At 43.4% G+C, this 22,712-nt stretch overlaps 2 protein-coding genes across 3 annotated transcripts in view; both read right to left on the bottom strand.

The window, feature by feature from the left end:
* Positions 1-22,712, bottom strand: part of AIRIM (AFG2 interacting ribosome maturation factor) — a 222,309-nt gene that overhangs the window by 198,700 nt on the left and 897 nt on the right. The window lies entirely within an intron of this gene.
* TXNDC16 (thioredoxin domain containing 16) lies at positions 18,512-22,684 on the bottom strand. Its single transcript, XM_085647904.1, has one exon. It carries the CDS (start codon positions 22,534-22,536, stop codon positions 20,440-20,442), a length of 2,097 nt encoding a protein of 698 aa, XP_085504030.1. The 5' UTR covers positions 22,537-22,684; the 3' UTR covers positions 18,512-20,439.

Below are 22,712 nucleotides of genomic sequence, written 5' to 3' on the forward strand. Positions count from 1 at the left end.
AAAAGCTACTTTCCCCTCCTCAGCCCTTAAACACCCCCTGGCCTCCTTTTCCAGGGGCTTGCGGAGGCGACCCGCCACAAACTTGACCACATTTTCCCCAGGCGCCCAGGTTACCGACCGCGGATGGATTATTTCATCCGGGTCCAGCATGCCCATACTATCCTGTGGTAATGTGGTGGAAGAACTGGTCTGGCGCCAAGACCGCGAAGCGTACCCCTGTCAGGGGACGGGGAGTTCAGCGGAGGAGATGAATTAGGCTCTGGGGCAGGAAGAGGCGCGGGGGGGGCGCAACCACCTAAGCCAGAAAAGCGCTTCGGAGGTGCTCAAAAGCATCTTTGTCCACCCCCTGCGCCTCCCCCGAGACACCCTCAGCACAACTCTTCTTGGGGGGCGGGGGCTCTCAAGTGCACCTACTGGAGAACAGAGCAGGCTGGACGGAGTGGGCTCCTCGCACTGCTCCTCAACAAAAACGGGTACCCATGAAGATAAAAAGCATGGTACAAAGTCGCTTGGGGCAAAGGTATACAAAGAAAATAAGGATGTTAATTTATTAAGCATTAGGCTCGATCAGCTGGTCCTTAAGAGTGCCCCATGAGCCTTTGCAAAGGTCTAAAATTTGCATATTTACTCTTGTGGTGTTCTAGGAAGTGGCCGGGCACCCCCAACTTTGCCTAAGAGTGTTGTGGGGGTATGCAGGAAGTTTAGCCGCTTCCGAGATTATATTTCTTTAACATCACCCTGACTCTCCCTGGGGGTGGTATGGATGACCCTAGAAACAGCTTTTCTTGTTTTCCAAACACTCCTGGAGCTTTTCACTTATAAGCTCTGAAGCACAAAAACTGTTGTTGGTTGGTTCTAAAGTTAAAAGAGCAGCATAGTTAAAAAAAAATAAGATTCCAGGACGAGTTATTCAATTCATTGCTTTATTAACAATGTTGATGGTTGACAATGCATGGTTTTACAGTGTAATGAATGCTACTAAATGTTGGTACTACACCCACTGATTTCAATAGTGGGTTAAACCATGTATTGCATATTAGTACTATCCCCACTGTTTTCAATGTGGTTGCAGTGCTGAAGTATACCATGGTTTCTGTTCTAACTACTGTGGTAACACCTTGACTAAGCCAGCCTTATTGGGGTGTAATGTGATATGAGAGTGTCATCAAGGATATTTCTGTATACCGGATTATACATACTTGTAATAAATGTACAGTATTTAGTAACATGTGTAACAAAATTGTTTTTCTTTTTATAAGAAAAGGTACTGACTGGGCAGTCCTTAATTGAGGGCTGTGATGCATACCAGCGAGCAGGGGTTACTAGCACACACCAACTTTGCCAGGTAGACTTCAGACTGCTTTACTTCGCCACCATGAGAGGGTCAAGTGCAACAATTGGGTACATAATTCCCAATAAAAAGAAACTTGCAGACTTATTACTTGGAAAGGACTCACTTCTTCGCAACTAAAAAACAAATTTCTTACAATAGTGGTCCAGCTTAATGATAAGTACTGAGTTTAGTTTAAAGAAATACTGGATTCCGAGAATCACCCGATGTGTGGTGCACATTGCTTTGAACAGAATGCATCTACCCAATGGCAGCCGGTGTAAAAATTTAAGAGCTTCAGAACTGTGAGCGCAGCAACAGTCAGAATTCTTTGGAACCTGTGGAGTTGGAAGTGGCTGGCAGACAAGTATAAACTGTTGGCATAGTCAAGACGGGAGAGCACCAAGGCAATGCTACAACTTCTTAAAGAGAAAACAGAATGTGGGGAAAATGTGAGTAGGCAATTCATCATTTAGAGACTTTGGAAAATTGTTTCAAATAGGTATATAGTCCCATAATCGACCTTAGACTCGTTTCAGGCAAGAGTGTTGTATTGGTGGTGGGCTCAGATGGTGTGCCTAAACTTGCTGATGCATTGCATTTTGTTACTGGGCAAAATATACTAGCTTCGTTTTTAATGTGCTAAAACTTGAGGGGAGTTCAGTAGCATCCAATATTCGAATGTTTGGGGGCCTGACCTATTGTGCAGAAATTGAGCTCAAGAGCTGTACGCCAAATTTTCTCCACTCTCAATCAATTCTAGTGTTTCAGGAAAGGGCAACTTTTTTTCCATGAGCAACTTTGCCAACCAGTGACTAAAATACACAAAGCTGGAGATGGGAAATCACACATTCTGTACTACCAAACCTGGAAAGTGTTCTCAATGACAGGTTGTAGCAGAATATGGGCAAAACACAAATTCTGTACTGACATGGAAAGTCAAGACCAATGTAGATTGGCTCAAACAGAGTCACAGAAGAAGGAAGGGCAAATCATGGAAGGAGGCAAAATTCACAGGAACAAAAATAGTAAAGTGGGATAAGACCATACCAACAAACAGGAAGCAGAATAATTTGCAGCACATTAGCACAGATTTCCTGTGCACTTATTGACTGAAAAGAAACAAGTCAAACAGGAAGCAAAAGAAGACGTCCAGGAACTACAGACAACCATATTAGGTTAGGATGTTATAATGCAACAGGCATATCGAGGCTGTGATGTCTAGTTTGGGCTACATTATCTGGTGGCCTCAGTCCCTGTTAAATACATGCTTCTAGCAGGGTTCCCACATGGTATAAGCAAATTCTTATCTCGCACAGAGTTCCATATGCACCACCTTCCATAGCAGCTGACACCCCAGCAGACACATCATGCCATGGACACCACAGACTGGGACCATGCCGTCTTACAAAGTAACAAAAAGGAAGGAACTGGAGCAAAAATGCACCTATCCATTGCTACCTGGACCCCTTAATGTCAAGGTCTGATGGATCTGCAAGCTTAAGTGTGAGTAGCCTGACAGTGAAGATGTTTCAGTTGAGGCAGAAGGATGAAATGAGACCAAGTAGGGGCTAACATAAACATTAAAAAGGAGAGGGTTGCCAAGCGGCGAAGCAAGATGGCCGCAGGTTGAGAACTCTAAGCCTAACCCACCCTTCCCGCATACATCCAGCCAACTAATCCGTGCCCGAGGCCACAAGCGTCTTCCGGAAGCCCCGAGGAGTAATTTGAGCACAAGATCGGGCCACTGGGACCGGAGGAACCGGAGCTACAGCCACATCCAGTCCTGGCCTATTTATTGGTGAAAACCGGGGACTCGAGTACGTGTGAGGCCCAGATCGGTGAAACGCCGGGTGGACAGTACCCAGAGCCTATCAGGCGCAAGAGCTGGAGGATTGCTAGCCGCCCTATATCGAGCTGACCAACACCTCTATAGACGGCGATATCAATGTGGGATAGTAGTCGCCATGGACCCAGGAGCACAGAAATAAACCCGACCCGGCGCTGCCAGCCGGCGGGTTACGGGGTCGGGGGCGTAAATCGGAGTGCTGCCACCCCGAAGCTGAAGTGAGTCACGGGGGACGAACTAACTGGTTCCGGACACGGTGCGAGGTGAGCCCAATGAGGGACCTTCCTGCAAGGACAGCTTGAGGCATCTCTGGAGGCTGCGGAAATCCGAAGAGCAGACTGGGCCCAGAAGCGAGGTAGAGATCGGTGAGTGGCCCGTCGTGATTCCCCAGACGCCGGGACCTGTGCCGAGTAGTAAGTGACATAACGGGTGTCTGGGGGGGCTCACACTGAGTAACCTTCTTTAGAAGGCTCAACAACCGCAGCCTAACCAGGCACTGTGGCAGGGTGGAGGCCCACTGAAGAGGAGTGATTACCGGGAGACGGCGCCTGCAGTGAGCGCATCAGACGAAAGGGGCCCCAGTAGTTGATCACGCTGGCAGAGAGGAAAGGGTCCACAACACTGCCAATTCCCCCGGTGTGAGTACTTACCGACGACGAGGCGAAGCACTGGTGCAGAGGGGTGCTCCCCCTGGGAAATTCCCGAGCATAAGGAAACTGCCGCCATATTAGATCTGCCTTTCATAACACGTATCCAGCAGGCCAGACAGAAGAGTTGGTAGATTGGGAGTGACTCATTGCGGAAGGTCGGAACACTATAGCGGACAGTCAGTTGGAGGGGTGATCTTTATGAAAGAGAGTCTGATGCATTGGACCCATTGGCGCGACATACAATGGGCTGGTGAGACTGCAAGCGTCATATTAACGCCTGGGAATCAATACCAACCCTCTTCACGAAGCAACATCCTAGCCCATAAGTATGTCCAGCGCCAGAGGCCCCAGGAGCACCCAAACTAACAAATTGGACAGATACATCTGCTCGAAGGCGGCCATGACGGAACAGCACCTACCCAAGGATAAGTCGGCAGGAGGGCCAGAAGACGGGACCCCAGAGCACACTTTGAAAGATGTCCTGGAAGCTATTGGGGGGATTCGTACATCCCTGGAACAGAGAATGGATGCGATCTCCTCCGAGGTCATGTTAATTAGAGCAGACCTGGCTACTAATAGAGAGAAAGTTAAACAGCTCGAAGTAACCACGACCAGCCTTGTAGAGGACACTAACCAGCTACAAAATGAAGTTCGAGAACTGCAAGCATTCCGTAATTTCGCTGAAGGAAAAGTGGACGAATATGAAGGTCGCAGTAGACGTAACAACGTACGTATCCTTGGTGTGCCTGAAAAAGCAGAGGGACAGGCGGTGGACCTCATCACCAAACAACTGCAACCTAAAGGCCTGTCCAATATCTTTGTGGTGAAAAGAGCCCACAGGGTGCCAGGGGGACGGCCGAAACCAGGGCCACCCCGCCCTATACTGACTAGACTTTTGAATTATTGAGACAGAGATGTCATCTTACAGACAGCCAGAGTAGCTCCGCCCATTCGTTTGGAGAACTCGGAGGTAACCTTTTTTCCAGACTTCACCCAGGCGGTTCAGAGGCAACGCAGGTCGTTCTTGAGAGTCAGGAAGAGACTGAGAGACAAAGGCCTTAAATACGCAATGCTGTTCCCGGCTCGACTGCGGGTGGAGGCAGGGGGAAAAACCAGATTCTATGAGGCACCGGAGGACGCGGCCGACTGGCTGGAGAGGTTTATCGGAACACAGCTCCCAGAGACTAGGAGGTATGAGGGGACCTAAGACGTTTGGCCTACACTTTAAACCACTGACTGGACCCCTGTTCTGCATAGACTATAATGAGTCATATAAGGAGGGTTGGTAAATTACAATACGGGGACGAAGCTGTTGGACCAGGGGAAAACATCTACAAATGTAGTGGGGTGGGGAAGGGGGGGGGGGGGGGCGTTTACCCCCAATTTTCTTCATTTAGTTTGATTTTCGGGCGACAGGCACTCTGCATTGTAATGGTCATGGGCAGTTCTGAGCCCAGAGTGCAGGGGAGCACGGAGGGGGGAGGTGTTGGGAGGGTTAGTGAATTGTTGTTTGTTTTTCTTGAATCAACGAGGCATGGTAGACTTGCAGCTGGGAAGATTGGTAACACGTAATTGTCTATGACTTTGCAATGGGACAAATAATTTAAACTGAGGAGCTGGAATGCAAATGGTTTGGGGGACAAAGTGAAGAGAACAGTGGTGATGCAATATATTAGGAGACATGCCCCTGACGTAGTTTTGCTGCAAGAAACACACCTGGTGGGAAACACTTGTAAAGCCCTCAACCGATGGGGATACAATCTCTTGGCACATTCGGGCTTCACCACGGGGTCGAGAGGCACTGGTATACTGTTGAAGAACTCCTTTCCTATGATGGTGAAATCCACTTGGGTGGACACAGGGGGGAGATACATCGGCGTCACAGGGCAATGGGAGGGAAACATGTTGACGCTCATATCGGTATATGTGCCGCCGGGTCTTCAGGGACTCGCGTTCAAAGACCTGGGCTCCATTCTACTGACGCTACCAGAAGGGCTCCTAGTAGTGGGAGGGGATCTAAACGTAGTGATCAGTGGTACACAAGACAGAAATCCCCCGAGAAAGCTCTGCCCTTATAATAGCTGGCACCTGGACTTTCTGGCGGCTCTGGGGTTGCAGGACACATGGCGGTCATGCCACCCTGACACTACCCAGTACACATACAACTCAGGTGCTCACAACAGTCAATCCAGAATCGATTACTTGCTGATCCCCCCCGGACCAGCTGACGCACAAACGAAAAATCAAGCACATGGCGAGGGGTATTTCAGATCACTCTCCACTGTGGGCCCAACTAGTGGTAGGTCAGCACAGAGTGGGTAGCGTAGCGCCCATTAATCTTTGGCACCTTTGCAATCCAGTGGTTCGTGAAGCATTGCAAGCTTCGATAGAACAATATTTTCTAGAAAATGAGGGATCAGTGCGCTCCCATCGGACACTATGGGAAGCGTTTAAAACAGTGGTTAGGGCCAAGCGCTCTCTCAAATAGCGGGTGTGCAGAAAGAAAAGGACGAGGAGGCGTTGGAGGAAGAAATCTTCCGTTTGGAGGAGGAAATAGCAGAGGGACCTAACCCCGATACCCTGCACGTCCTACAGTTGAAGAGAGACAGTTATGATGAACGAGGCGAAAGAACTGGGTAGAGAGACGATAGGTAGAATATACGACCAAGGGGACAAAGCCGGGAAATTGATTGCATTGCTAGATAAAAGGAAACTGGCAAGCAGATTGGTACCGGAGCTAATAGACAAGACGGGAGACACAATCACTGAACCCCAAGACATCGCGAACGCATTTGCAGTCCACTTTGAACAGGTATACTCTTCGCAAAACCCTTACACACATCAAGATTCCCGCGATCTCCTGCACGAAATTACGTTACCAAAACTCACCACCCCTGAATTAGATTATCTGGAAGGAGCACTTACCAAGGATGAGATTGCACAGGCGATCAGGGGCCTCAACTCTGGGAAGGCGTCAGGACCCAACGGTCTGCCAACTTAACTATATAAACTCCGACCAGACGTTCTTGCCCCTCATTTGCGTAGGATGTTCGAAGAAAGTAAAGAACGAGGGGAATTGCCACGTGACCAAAGGTCAGCGACCCTAGTGATGATTCATAAAGAAGGCAAGACCCGTACAGATTGTACCTCCTACAGGCCAATCTCTTTGCTAAATGCTGAACCAAAGATTCTGGCTAAACTCAAGCCACCAGGCTGGTCAAGGTGATTAACAACCTGGCACACCCGGGCCAATCCGGCTTCATGCCCCAGCGGAACACCGCTTTGAATTTACGCAGAGTACACGGGGTAATAGAGAGGGCAACAACTATTCAGGAGGAGGCGATTCTGGGATCACTGGATACTACCATGGCGTTCGATATGCTTGAGTGGCCTTATCTCTTTGCGGTCCTCGAGAAGATGGGGTTTGGGCCCCGATTCATCCACTGGGTGCAGCTCCTTTATTCGAAACCCCAAGCCCAGGTAGTTGTAAACAACAAAAAGTCTGAAGTCTTCAATCTTAGCAGAGGAACCCGGGAGGATGCCCTCTCTCCCCCCCTACTGTTTGCTCTGGCCCTGGAGCCCTTGGCATCTTGGGTGAGGCGGGATCAGGTGATAAGAGGCATAAGGTGGGCAGACACGTGGGAGGACCGCATATCGTTGTATGCAGATGACATACTGTTATTTCTACGATCCCCAAAAGCCTCCCTTATGGCGGTATTAGACATCTTTGCCAGGTATTCAGGATACTCGATTAATTGGGCTAAATCCATGCTATATGTTCTTCGGGGACCACTCACTGGCCTTCCCAGGAACTGCCCGATACAAGTCACCACGCAGGGCTTCAAATACCTAGGTATTTATATCACAGCCGACCCCGAGAGTAGATATGCTCATAACCTGCTCCCACCCCTACAGAGACTTAAGAGTGACTCGGAACGCTGGAAGGCGCTTCCGCTTTCTTTGTTGGGCAGAGCGTCCTTATTTAAAATGATGGCCTTGCCCCGGTTTCTTTACGTTTTGCAGAATTCGCAAGCTCTAGTCCCCGAGAGCTATTTTAAAGAAATTGAAAACCTGCTACGGAGCTAGCTCTGGAGTGGAAAACCGCGCATTGCGCTGCCCAAATTGAATATCACCTGGTACGACGGTGGTATCGGCCACACGGACCTTAAAATATATTACTGGGCAGCACACCTGGCAGCTATTAATCATGGCACATACAGGCAAGCAGACGATCCGGGCTATGCGATGGATCGGTGGTTGCTACCAGGGGGGAATGACAACCGGGCACTTTACTCCAGCTAAGGGAGGCGACACCTGACTGGGCCAACAAAACACTCGGTGCAAATATGGCTAGCGGTTAATAGAAGCTTAGGATGGGACCGCAAGGTAACTCTGGCCATCACGCTATGGGATTCGGAATTGCTTGGGAATCTGTGGTCATCTAGAGGCTTCGACAAGTAGGACCTTATAGGTATCTCAAAGATTGGTGATCTCTGGGTAAAGGGTGAGGTTAAATCGTTTCCTGCCTTGCAACAGGAGTACGATCTAGCTGCCACGGAATACTTTCGATATATGCAGGTTCGGCATGCATTACAGTTGTGTCTCCATAAGGGAGTAACCCCTCCTGAATCCTCCCCCCTGAGGACCGAATTCTGGAGGGCCATCTCGCTTACCTACAAAGTTAGTGAACCATTCTGGCGAACCCCTCCTGAAGATACAGGAAAAATGGGAAAGGGATGGCATTATACTTGACGACGAAGACTGGACAATAGCGGTCACCTCACCACGAGAAGTGGCCATAGCAGCTAGACTAAGGCTGGTGCAGCTTAAAATTCTGCACCATATATATATATATATTCACAGAAAAAACCATAGGTTTCACACACGTTATAGTTAGGAATTAGCATTTAAAAAACCTTGCAAATTCACTGAAAAAAACCATAGGTTTCAGACATGTTATAGTTAGCGGAAATTTTACTGATAAAAAACCAATGAAATTCCCCCGTTATAGTTAGTGCAGGCAACTATAACTCACGCGACCGCAATCCTCTGCTGATGCTAATACTGTATTTAGACACTTATTTGCCCATGTCTTCTTCCATAAATTTTTAGCTATACATATATTAGAAATATTTTTTTTTCATAAAGACACATATGTCATCAGCAGAAGATTGCGGTCGCGTGAGTTATAGTTGCCTGCACTAACTATAACGGGGGAATTTCATTGGTTTTTTATCAGTAAAATTTCCGCTAACTATAACATGTCTGAAACCTATGGTTTTTTCAGTGAATTTGCAAGGTTTTTTAAATGCTAATTCCTAACTATAACGTGTGTGAAACCTATGGTTTTTTCTGTGAATTTGTACGGTTTTTTAAATGCTAAGTTACTTTACGCCATTCGTGGCGTGCACGCCCACTTAACGCAGTTCGTTCCGTGCGCGCACGGTGCGCTTCGCGCACCGTGCGCGCACGGTGAGCACGCGGTGCGCTTCGCGCACCGCGCGCCCACTTTACGCAGTTAGTGCCGTACACGCAAGGTGGGCACGCAGTGCGCTACGCGCACCGCGTGCCCACATTACGCACCGTGCGCACATGGAGGACATATTATGCGCTTCCTTGTGATAGGTAATCTGTTAAATTTAATTTGTAAGTGATGACAATAATATGCCATGCACAGAGAGTTTTTTTTTTTTAATTTAAATTTTTAGCGTAAGCGCACCGTACGCGTACGGTAAGCGTAATCGGCGAAATTTTCAAAAAATAAAAATTTACCGTTTTTGGCCTTTGAGGACTCAACTAACATGGCTATGTGCATGGGCGCTGTCTAAACAGCCCCTTTATATGTTTTTTGCCTTTATTTACAGCCCCCCCCCCTCAGAGTGCGAGAGAGAAAATGGCGGCCGCCGCTTCCTGGTTTCGACCGATTCGAATGTTTACTTAGATGTAACAGCCAATCAGAATCGCGCTCGCGCACGCCACCGTACGCGTACGGTAAGCTTACGGTAAGCGTACCGTAAGCTGGCTCAGATATATATATTGATTTAAAGGCTATTTTCTCAGAATCTACTGAACAGATTTACACCAAACCTACAAAAGGCACTTCCTTGACCTAGGGACTACCTCTCTGCCAAATTTCTAGTAATTCTGTTCAGCCGTTCGGGCTGTAGCCCTGTCTAAAGGTCCTATGGAAAAATGCATGGGAAAAACGCGTTTTGGGACCCCCCTTTTATCTCAGCCCCCGCTTGACGAATCCCCCCGAGACTTCCAGGGTAGGAGCGGAGCGTAGCGCCCCACCTATTTTGAAAAATTCGCGAGGATTCGTCGACCGGCGCCAAAGTTATTCAAAATAGAATGTTGCGGATTTCCTATGGAAAAGGGGTCCTAACTATAACTACCTACTGGCGACCACCAGTAGGTAATATATATATATATATATATACACATACATGCTCCTCCGTTTGCTCAGGTATGCCTACCGCCTCCAAACCAGGGGGCGCGTCGACGAACGGACCTCCCAAGCACGGTCCGATAATATTCAACAGAACTTCCTCACAAGTAGGAAAGCCGACGCCGTGTCTTGTGCTTCAATAATTCCTTTATTCGGTCAGCTAAAACGTTGAACGCGTTTCGCTTGTCCCGCAAGCTTGTTCACCAACATTTTACATAAAGTTTTGCCGCCATTTTAAGTGCTCAGTGCATACGTTGTGCGTAAAAAACTAAATCATAGACAGTAACAACAGACTCGTAGTTCCATGCAAATCGTAGTTACTACGGAGCTCGGAAAGTTAATTTTGTAAATACAATTCATGCTAATGTAAACAATCTTATCACATTAGAACAATTCCGCGATAATAGTTCTTGTATTTGCATAATACATTTCACATAGAAAGTAAGGCTCATCATTAGAATAGTTGTATATCAATAGAAACAAAAGACAAAAACACTATTGCCCTAGTGGGCCAACATTAAAACCGCAGAATTGTTTTTCGTAAATAAATAAACTCAGTACATGATCCTAGTGGGTTAAGCCCAAGTGGGCATATACTGATATTGCTAAGCTCCATTTCATTTTTTTCAAGGCTATTGTTTAAACTAAGTCTGTTGAACATTAATGTGTATATCCGTGAAACTACAAAACTCTATTTACAAAGATACATACTAAAAAATGATTTTAAAAATTTTTTTTGCCAAACGGAAAGGGAAGGAAGTTTACTGTTATTTTAACTTTATAGATGTGTATGAAAATCTTCTTCTATATTAAGGCCTTCAGGGATCTTAGTATTGAGCCTGATAATATAGTTAGATTCCAACCTCCTCAGTTTTTTTACTCGATCCCCACCTCTCTCACTCAGTGGGACTGCATCAATTACATAATACTCAAGTCCTTTGGTATTTCTGTCGTGGAATTGGTCAAAATGTCTTGCTACGGGGTAGGATTTATCCCCGTTTTTGATGGCCCTCAAGTGTTGTAAAATACGCTTGTGTACTTGTAGTATTGTGCTCCCAACATAACGTAGGCCGCATGGGCAACGGAGGACATATACAGCAAAATCTGTTTTGCAGGTATAGTGGCCCTTGATTTTATTTGAAACCGGTGTTAGGCCTCCCACAAAGTTGGATGTGTTTTTGCCGTGGACACAGGCTTTGCATTTAGCACATTTTATAAAGCCCTCTTTTCTACTGAGCCAGTTTTTAGTAGTTCTCCCTTTCGTTGCAGGGAGCATATTGCTGACCAAAGACTGCTTGAGTGACTTGGCCTTCCTGAAAGTTATCAAAGGCCTACGTCCCACATGTTTTTTAAGCACAGGATCATTGGCAATGATGTGCCAATGTCTTTGCAAGATTTTTCTAAGACTGCCCTCTTGCATGTTGAAGTTAGTAATCAACCTGCATTTGCTGTCACTGTCATTATCTGGCATCTCATGTCTGTTATGGTGACTAAACAGGATTTGTTCTCTCGTTTTCTTACGGGCCTTCCAGACTGCTGTATCTACCCATTTACTAGGGTAGCCTCTAGCTGCAAACCTAGATTTCAAACATGATAATTCTGTGCTGAGGTCTTCCTCGCTACTGCAATTTCTCATGGCTCTTAAACACTCGCCATAGGGAATACTTCTTACTAGATTGTTTGGATGAAAGCTAGTCGCATGTAGTAGAGTATTCCCATCTGTGGCCTTACGGTAAAGCTTTGTTTCCAACTTGTCTCCTGCAATATAGACAGTTACATCTAAAAAATTGACACTCACTGTACTTAATTCAAACGTCAATTTTAAATTGAGATCATTCTCTTGTAACCTATTCACAAAGTCACGTGCACTGTTCTGGGAGCCCTTCCACACGACAAACAGGTCGTCTATATACCGGCTCCAAAGAACTACATTTTCTTGCCATTCCTTGGGGAACCGGACTTGGACCACCTGCTCCTCCCACCAGCCCATATGCAAATTCGCATAGCTGGGGGCGAAGCAGGTGCCCATCGCGGTCCCGCACACTTGATGAAACAATTCTCCATTGAACAGAAAATAATTATTGTCAAGACATGTTTTGGTCATCGACAATAACATCTGAGTATGATGCCAAAGCTGTAACGGCCTGCAACCCAGATAGTGTTTAACGGCGTTCAGCCCATCAGAGTGTCTAATGCTCGTATACAGGGTTGTTGCATCGATAGTCATCAAAACGTAGTCACACTCCCAAGGTATGTCATAGATCTTCCGTAGGAAGTCACCCGTATCTTGTATAAACGACGGGAGTTTACTGACCAAAGGATTAATGAAGGAATCAACATACTTCTAGGTGTTTTCCAGTGCACTGGAAATGGCTGAAATAATCGGCCTTCCTGGGGGGTTCTCAATGCTCTTATGTACTTTTGGTATTAAGTAAAAAACTGGTGTCACGGGATTATTGATCTTCAAAAACAACATTTCATCATTGCTAATCAGACCCTGTTTGTACCAGTCTAATAACATACTGTTGTATTTCTCGTGGCTAGCTATCATTACTTCCTTGCTAACCCGTACATAGTTGGACTTGTTATTCAGCTGTTTATAGGCTTCTTTGAGATATTGTTCTCTTCCCCACAACACCACATTACCCCCTTTATCCGCATTACGAACAATACAAGTGTCATTACTCGTCAATTTCTTAACTAGCGCATAGTAATCTTTATCACGCTGAGTGTATGCTTGGTTCTTAAATTTTAATGTACTGCACAGTTTCTTGACATCATTCACCACCAAATCATTAAACACATCTACAGAGTCCTTGTTGGTCAGAGGCGTAAACTTGGAATTCAGTTTAAACTTGGTTGGTGCCCTCTGTTCTATGTTCAAACTCTCACTCTCAGCCAGATGCAATGCTTTTTGTAGAGTATCAGGCACTTCTTGGCTAGCTTGAGCCTCTTGGCTCAAATCATCATGTAAGTCCGCCATTACTAGCATCAAATTCATGTCGTCTACAGCCAGGTTGCCAGATTGATTTGATATTAAGCTGCCCTGTGCCACTACTGGTTGTTTCGGAGCAATTGCAAAAAATGTTTTCAACTTGAGTGATCTAGTAAATTTAAAGATATCAACTCTAGTTTGTACATAGTCAATGTTCGCTTTGGGACAGTAGGATAAACCTAACTTGAGGATATCTTGCTCTTTGTCCGATAACGTCATCTCTGTAAGGTTAATGACAGTTGCTACCTTGTCGCATTCTATTTGTTGGATTTCGTTGACTTCTTGCCATTGTTGTTTGCGTTGCTTTGCCCCTTTGCGCCGCCTCTGCCTCTTCCTCTTGGAGGCCTGGCGTTTGTTGGAGGGCGCGGGCGTAGGTTGAAGCGCCTCTCCTCGCGTAAAAAATCAAATTCATCAATGACAGAGGGAATCGACATTCCGGTACTCGGGCCTTCCTCTAGATCGGTATCCAATTCTGAGCTTTGTAAACTGCTCAGATCAGATTGCTGGTCACGTGGCCTACTGCTAGCAGCGTTGAGCCTTTGCTTCCGCATATTGTCGAATTTTTTAGCGAACGTATAGATTTGTCCACGTTCATAATCAATTTTGTCACGCCGGAACTTTTGTGCTTTTCTTTCTTTTATCGTAGTTTCCAGCTTAGACAACCGATCTGTCATATCTGTTTTGAATTTCAGGATCATATCTTGATCAGGTTCTTTGTCAAGGATTAGCAGAATTTGTTCAATTTCTTCCAGTATTCTGGCACGATCTATGACAGCATACTTTATAAGAATGTGCAACATTCTGCTTGACGCTTCTTGATTATTTTCCGCCCACTCCTTCAACATATTCGGATTGGGGTCTTCATATGTCGGTGCCACCATAATCCTAAGGCCTCTGGGGACCCTTTTGACTTCTAGATAGCGCTGGAGGGACTTTGCTTCCCACCATTTGGAGAGTTCTGAACGTTTTAATTTTTCCAGTCTCTTCAATCTCACTGTTACATCTGTGACTTTCGTAGTGTTCATTGGTGCAGACCCTTTCTGAACGGAGGGTGTATCGTCATCGAATATGGAGAGAGCCGCTTCCTCCCTTTCCTTTAGTTCAGTAGCTGACATTTTAATAGACTAAAACAACAAGGATAAATCCTGGCACCAAGAACCGCCAAAGTCCTCTGTTCTAAATGAACAAGAGTAATTCTTCACTCAATGGCTTTCCCCCTTCCCGTCTGAATTCAGCGTCCGCTTACCCCTTCGACGTAGTCAGGTTCCTCGGGTCCTCCGACTCGGAAAAATGCTGCTACTGACGCGGAGAAAACTGCAACTTGCTCGATTACACACGGGAAGCCTGCAAGCAATCCCGGAACATCAGACGGGGGGGCGGTGGCTGACAAACTGCTCCTCCGTTTGCTCAGGTATGCCTACCGCCTCCAAACCAGGGGGCGCGTCGACGAACGGACCTCCCAAGCACGGTCCGATAATATTCAACAGAACTTCCTCACAAGTAGGAAAGCCGACGCCGTGTCTTGTGCTTCAATAATTCCTTTATTCGGTCAGCTAAAACGTTGAACGCGTTTCGCTTGTCCCGCAAGCTTGTTCACCAACATTTTACATAAAGTTTTGCCGCCATTTTAAGTGCTCAGTGCATACGTTGTGCGTAAAAAACTAAATCATAGACAGTAACAACAGACTCGTAGTTCCATGCAAATCGTAGTTACTACGGAGCTCGGAAAGTTAATTTTGTAAATACAATTCATGCTAATGTAAACAATCTTATCACATTAGAACAATTCCGCGATAATAGTTCTTGTATTTGCATAATACATTTCACATAGAAAGTAAGGCTCATCATTAGAATAGTTGTATATCAATAGAAACAAAAGACAAAAACACTATTGCCCTAGTGGGCCAACATTAAAACCGCAGAATTGTTTTTCGTAAATAAATAAACTCAGTACATACATATATACACATATATATACACACATCACGGGGCCTGGTTTGGTGCGTATGGGGAGAGCTGAGGATGGCAAATGTAGAAGGGTATGTGGCAATGAGGGAACATTCCTCCATATAATAAAGGACTGCACGTACATACAGAGATATTGGGTTAAGGTACATGAAGTAATGAGTGAGGTGCTCACGCACGACATCACTTTGGAGGCTAAAAGGTGTCTCCTAAATGTGTGGGAGCCCACGGACCTGAATCGCACACGTATCACCTGGGTTACATTGGGGTTGATGATAGAGAAACGTAATATTGCACAGAAGTGGGGGGCGAGGCAGGCGCCTACAATATCTGCTTGGAAGAGGGATATGGACTGGTGTAGGTTTCGTTAGAAGACTGTATATGTGGCCAGGGGATGTCCGAAGAAATGGACTCGCATCTGGAATGACTGGAATGTATTCAGAGGGAACGTCTGTATGCCGCCACTGCTACCAGCTCAGGATGAATAACTGTAGACATGATACTAGTTGCCAAGCATTAAGTTACTGCTCACTTAGAATTGGACTGAATTGATTTGGGAGGTCAAAAGATAATGTACTGTGATATGCCTTATGATGTTGATTCATATTGTTAATAAAAAAATGTTTAAAAAATTTTAAAAAAGGAGAGGGTTGATGGTCGATCCTTGAGGAACACTGGCTGTGGAGGTGAATGGTGTCAAGGAGGGAAGAGAAATTAGGAGTGTGGCAATCTCATGGACCACTGTATCAAAGGTGGCGGTTCGAGCGCAGTGAGCTCGGCAGTCCAACCACCTTATTACGAGTTGGGCAGATTGGCTTTGCGATGACCGACGAGTTTGCGATCGGGGAAGGGCAGCCACCATAGGTTGGTACAGGGGAGATGCACCGCCATGCGTATTACAAGTTGCCTGTTCCACAAGCGTACCGCGATGGTCCAACAGCCAGCTTCAAGGTGGCGGTGACAAAGTATTTGAGGTGCGTACTCACCTTTCTTCTTCTCCCAGGCAGATTCCAACATGGATCCCTTTCTTCAGATCCTCCCTTCAGACCAGGGTCCTCACCCCAAGGATTATGACCCTGTGTGTGGCGATCTACAGGGGAGTCCTTTTCATACTACATATGGGCTGGAACGCAGTAATGGGCATACGGTATGGTCCCACAGAAATCATGCATATGTGTGCATCCGAATCATATGCAGTTAAAATGCACACACATGCATCCATATATTTGGTAATCGTAAGCCTCCACACAGCCAGCCCCATGTGCATCCATACAGCCCGCCCCTTGCCCATGGTCAACTCGTAAAATGCTGTGGACTGCTGGCGGACGCGGTCTCACAGCGGTCAGACTGCTAGACTCGTAAGAAGGCCCTTTTGGTAGCAATTCATAAGAAACACACAATATCAACTGAGGAGAATCCAGAACGGATCACCTTTGAGATGATCTTAGAGGGCAGCAGTTAATAATTGTTTTGCAATGGCGAATAAGAATGAGAGTTTGTAAATAAAGCAATAATTCAAAGTCACATTTAGATCAAAGACCAGGACAGATAAAAAAGCAAATGGTTTACAATAGGGATGACTAAAGAACGTTACTGGTTCCTGCATTAGGGATTCCACAAGATTACTATAAATTGCAATATTAGTGCATCAATTACATCGACAATTTCAGAGACAGGAGTGAAACCTATCTCTTTGAATGGCTAGTGATAATAACTGACTGCATCTAGAAACAAATACATGTAAGAATGAGTATCCAATAAAGTTGTCAAAAACCTTCATGAAATTCATTTGAAAAGTAAAATCAACAAACAAAATTTGAAAAGTCAAACATTTTTTAGCCTGAGGAGACAAAGCCAATCAGGTCCACAAATGTGATCTTTATAGATTAAAACAACGGGAAAGCAATCTTATAGAGAAACCGTATCTAAATTACTTTGCTTTAAAGGTGTGGCTTAGTATGTACATAATGGTCTATGGTCCCATCTGCTACAACTGAAGCAGTATTTGCATCTTTAATCAGATACTCTGGTGGAAAAAATGTAAAGTGCTATGTGTGCTTCCGAAGATACACAATACCAGACACTAACACCTGGCTAAATGTCAGATTTACCAGATTAGATCTACACAATGTGTTAGTCCTAGTGACTTTAGTATTCTATTGTAGTCACACCATGCCTTTTGCCATTGCAATAGCAACTTGTCTAGATAGGCAAGTAATCTGTGTGTTTTGAAAGGGAAGATGATAAAGAAGTTTTTGTGGGTGTGGGAAGTTTTAATTCTACGTGTTACATCCCAGTGAGCAATACAGCACACACATCACTGTCTTTCCATGTTCTAATTGTCACACTTATAAATTGCCTGTTTCTCTATTTTTCGACTTTCCAATAAAGGAAAATCACAGCTATTGTGTGGAAGTTTTCCAACACTAAAATAGTGCAGAGGGAGTAGGTAGGTGACTAATGTCACAGGCCCAGTTCAAATAAAAATGGATAGCAGTGATGGTGGAAACAGATGCAACGCTGTATGCTGTAAGTAATGCAGAAAGCACTATATTTTTCTAATTAATGGGTACATTCTAAACCTTCATCATGCAGATCTGAGGGGGAGTGTTGCCACTTCTATAGTCTATTTATTCAAAGAGGTACAAGCAAGAAGGATAATTGCAAATAATCTGCATATATAGGGACTATCTGAACATCAAATACAAGAGGGAAAACAAAACCAGAGTCAAAGCAAATATGAATAACAAATGCAAATATCTGTGTGCATCAATCCTACGGTGCAAGGAAATTAGAATATAGGCAAATACCTAAGCACTAAAGGGATAGGAAATTGTAATGCAGAATATTTACCAACAAAGCAATGAAAATGAAAAATAAACAACATCTGCAGTAAAATGAATCAGTTCCAATATCCTTTGCAGCAAGACCCTACTTAACAACATAGCTTGGTAGTACAATGCACAATGTGGTATATCAGCAATTTAATCAGTAATTTCAGAGAAGGCACTTCAGCATATTGTCTAGTAGTGCACTCAAAACAAATAAGATGAACTAAGAGGATGAAGCTGCAGCCAATACTGGAAGGAACTAATCATCACATAATTTTCAAATAAGTACACACAACTGAATATGAAACAAAGTAAAGAACGAACATCAAGAAGGGCCAGGTATTCAGAACTTTTTCACAGATCTAAATTGAGAATGAAGTACCTGGCAAAAAAAAAAAAGAGAACCAACATGCGGAGAAGCTTACAGAGACACCCCATAGCAATTTTAACAAGACATTTATTTGCAGGTTTAAATTCCTCAAAGGTTTGTTTGTTTGTTTGAAATAAAATGATGTAGCGAGCGACATTGAGATGGTTAACATGCATCTATGTTAATGACATTTTTGTTTTTATAATTAACTTTCATATAAAAAAAATACACAAAAGCAACAACGATTATCAGTGTTGTGCAAATCACAATATCTTCTTTAGATTAGCGACCTTATACACAACAAGTGAGGTAGAAGGAAAACATAACATTTAAAAAGTAACGTTCAACACAGGTCCATAACATTTGTCAAAAATAAGTAGGACTAAAAAAGATGAAATTTCTAGAAATACCTTTTAGATGTAAGCATGCTTTGATGGACATGGGGCATGCTAATATAAGTCACTTTCAGATCATCATTACCAAATTTTAAGAGATCATGTTTTTTAGCATACACAGAATAGATTAGTATGAGCATGTTCAATTTGTTCAGACTATGTGAGTGATATTACGATTATTTTCATGTGCATTGTTTTAAAACTAAAAAGTGACATGTAAAACAAGAGGGCCACTTTTATTTTAAATCGCAATTTTGAAGCAAAAGGGGGGGGTGTTATGTTATTGTCCTAGGCTGAAATGTATTGGATAACTGCCATTTTATTGTTCAGTGTAATACAACTAATCATAACTCAAACTTTATCAGCCAAAGAGACTTTTTGTCTTTTGTTTTTCTTTTAGTCTAATTAGTCCAGAACTACATAACTCCCTTTACAAAATGTAATCACACTCCACAGGCAATTTCACCTAATTGATAAAAGTATAAAATTATTTGCAAAAATCACCCCAAAATATGTTGCTTACATTTTCTGCTGAAAATCTGGTATCAAATCAACAACACATTATGGCATGAATGCACACAGAACTCGGTGTAGTTCAGATATTGGCTTCACAAGGCCCAATGTAAATATATATATATATATATATATACACACACACACACACACACATTAATTTACTGTGCTTCACTAAACATTGGAGTTAAGTAGAAGTTATACCTTCCATTGCAAAGTGCAGTGACTCTGTACCTTAAATATATAACTTTAAGTTATTTTGATAAAGAGTTAAGTATATATAATAAATCTATGTTTACTCATACTTACCTACCTTGACAGAATAATGGTAGTCCATATTTTGGAATCAATACTTTCGCAGGATAATATTTCTGTCCTCAATGTTGTGGTATACAATTCTCAATTCTTGCTGCACTCGCAACACTATGATATGCTCCACTTCCCTTGTACTCACTGCAGCACAAAAATCACTCTCTGCCACAATAGAGCTCAATAGGTTCTCTAATCCACACTCTCCACTAGGGAATAATTGTCCACATCTCCTCAGGACGTGCCAAAACCATGTTCAGTTCAGAAGGAATATCAAAATCTTCATATTTCAACACAGGCAATATACATACTCAGGGAATGTTAAACAACTTCCCAGCTTGAGGCCACAGCATTAGAACAGTCACACAAATATGGCTGAACCACAAGCATCTGTGTGTCGGAAAAAATATTTTAAGGTGAACCACATTGTAAGAGAGACTAGAATTTGCTTGAAACACAAGAATTAGGTGGTATATATTTCAATACCAAAATACAAATCGTACTCATACAGTTGGTCAATGTGTTTTCCTCACTATAATAAGGAAATGTCCTTCCCATGTTAATCTAAATCAACCTCTTTTTTTGTGCAAAAACGGTAACATTTGTATTTAAATAAAAGAACATAAATTTTGCATGGAACAATCAACTGCACATAAACCTTTCTTGACCATCATTTTTTCCATTTGATGTAAACTTATGTCTAAAAAACCTATTTTCAGACAAACTGGCACATATTGGCTTCAGATTATACCAACAATAAAAACGGTTATGCTTCTGTTATCTATTATAAATCAAGGCGCCGTTTAGATATCCTCTCTTGTCCTTTAAGCTCTGCGCCTGTTTCCATTTTCTCATCTTCATCTTTCTCTCTAACAAGAGGGCTAAAGTGAATTGGAATTTTTTGAGAAGCGAAATTGGGAATGGTGGCATCCATCATTGCCAGAAAATCGTAATGAGGAAGAGGAGGCGACCATTCTTTGTCAGACAATAAGGTAATGGGTTTCTCTATGCCTTGGTCTATCATGTTTAACCAATGCAGGATGGTTTCCTCACCAATAGCATGATATGAAGGAAGTGCAAACACGTAGCCTTTATCGTAAACATCTACAAGAACAAGAACTGGTAAGTCTGGTGTGGAACTGAAATACTGCTGTAGAATTCCTCTGCCCGCAGGAGTATTCCTCAGGTTAAGCCAGCATGTACAGAAAACATCCTTGTACTTTCCTTTCACCAATCTTGACATCTCTATTTTTTCACTCTCACCTAATTTGCCATCTGAGAACAAAATAAGTAATGGTTTCTGATACTGCAAGTACAGAGGAAGATTTTCCACAGTGATTTCTGCAGGTGAATTCAATAAATCATAACTTATTGTCAGGTCTACGTCGGTTCCACTGTGTTTTGAAATGCTTGTATTATATATCTGGGACATAACAATGAATCTGTACAGAGCTTCTGTTCCTAAAACTCCATTATAGATCAAACGTTTCTCTTTCTGGAAGTAAACCCTTGTGTGAGGTAAATCTGTGACATTTTCCTTGCTGCATACATCGGTCCACTCCCCACAATTTAGCAAGGCCATTAAAACTCCAGGTGTCTGTTTCAACTTAACGGACACTTCAATAAACGACTGTAAAAATGCCATGGACACAGCTTCCCACTTAACATAAAAAAGCACTACAGTGTAGTTATCCCCAGATATGGTATTGTAAAAAGTTTTATCTTTCAGTGGGCGTATAAGTTCAAGAGTTAGTTTTCTCTTTCTGTCTCTGTAGACCGCTTCTGCTACTTGATCATCTTGAGCATCTTGCTCAGGTCTGATTTTTACATCTTCATTTTTCAACTCATATATTTTCATTTTTTCTTCATTTCCGGGTTCCCCAATAAGGCTTGATATTTCAACAATATTCTCCATAGCCAAAAATGTTATGGCACTACCCTCTTCTGGCCTTTTTAAAGCGATATTTGCACCAAGAGGGATGTTTAGGTTCTCCCTTAACAAAATTGAAACTCCAACTTTTCCTCTGAGATTCCAGGCAAGATATTCTGCAGTTTTTTTGTCCACTTCATATGTATTCTTCTGGCTGATTATAAATACCAATGGCAATCCAAGCTCCAAGTGAACATTTGAAGCTTGTCCAAGATCTTTATCAACCACGGTCACTAACGGTGCCTCCATTAGTTTAAAAAATCGGTGAATATTCAGTGTGGTCAGCGACTGTTCGAGTATTGTTCTCTTGCACGACTGGATTGAATCACTCATAACTTTGCAGTGGAAAAAAAAAAGTACTGCAGAGAAAATGTCAGATTCTTCAACTCCCAAATTTGCTAAAACATTAAATTCTGTAGTTAAAACAAACTGGTATTTGGTACCATACACAAAAGCAGCTTCCATTACTGCTCTGTGCTCTGGTATACCTGTTGCCCGCACATAAGCAAAAACAAGATCTCTTTTTCCCTTCATTTCAATTTCAGTCTTCTGAAATTCTTCAAACAAAGTAATGTACTTAACTTCATTAAATAGGACGGTAAATAAAACATTTGCTATTATTGCATTGACATCAAATAATGTATCTTTGGGGAACATTCTCAGCAGAATATTGCCCCTAAAAAGATATACGTTGTCATATCCACAATACGTAGGCACTTCTCTTTCAATGCAATTAACCTTTGCAACTGAAATTCCATAATCCTGAAGAGGTTCCACTGATTTATTTAATTCTTCAAGAAAAAAAGAAATACTTGAAGAAATGTCATTGCTGAAATACACAAGTGATAACTTTCCTCGGTCCAGTGAGCCGAGGTAATCATGGTAAGATAATTCTTGAAAGGCAGTTCTCATCAGTAACGTAGTTATGAAACATCTTAACAGCGCTTCCATCTTCCGGCTATGATGCTACAATTCACATTCACAAAATTCTAGCTTCACTTGCAAGATCAATATTCACGGTCCACAATATCCTAAACACTCAGTTCACGACCACATATATATCCTTGCGGTAGTTCAAAATCTCCCAAACGCAATAGTTTAACACAAATCTAGTTGAAAGCACCCGG

The sequence above is a fragment of the Triturus cristatus genome, chromosome 3_2 (assembly GCF_964204655.1).
Source record: "Triturus cristatus chromosome 3_2, aTriCri1.1, whole genome shotgun sequence".
Lineage (NCBI taxonomy): Eukaryota > Metazoa > Chordata > Amphibia > Caudata > Salamandridae > Triturus > Triturus cristatus.

Excerpts from the sequence above, each read along its gene's own strand:
- TXNDC16 (XM_085647904.1), bottom strand. The coding sequence starts at position 22,536 with ATGGAAGCGCTGTTAAGATGTTTCATAACTACGTTACTGATGAGAACT.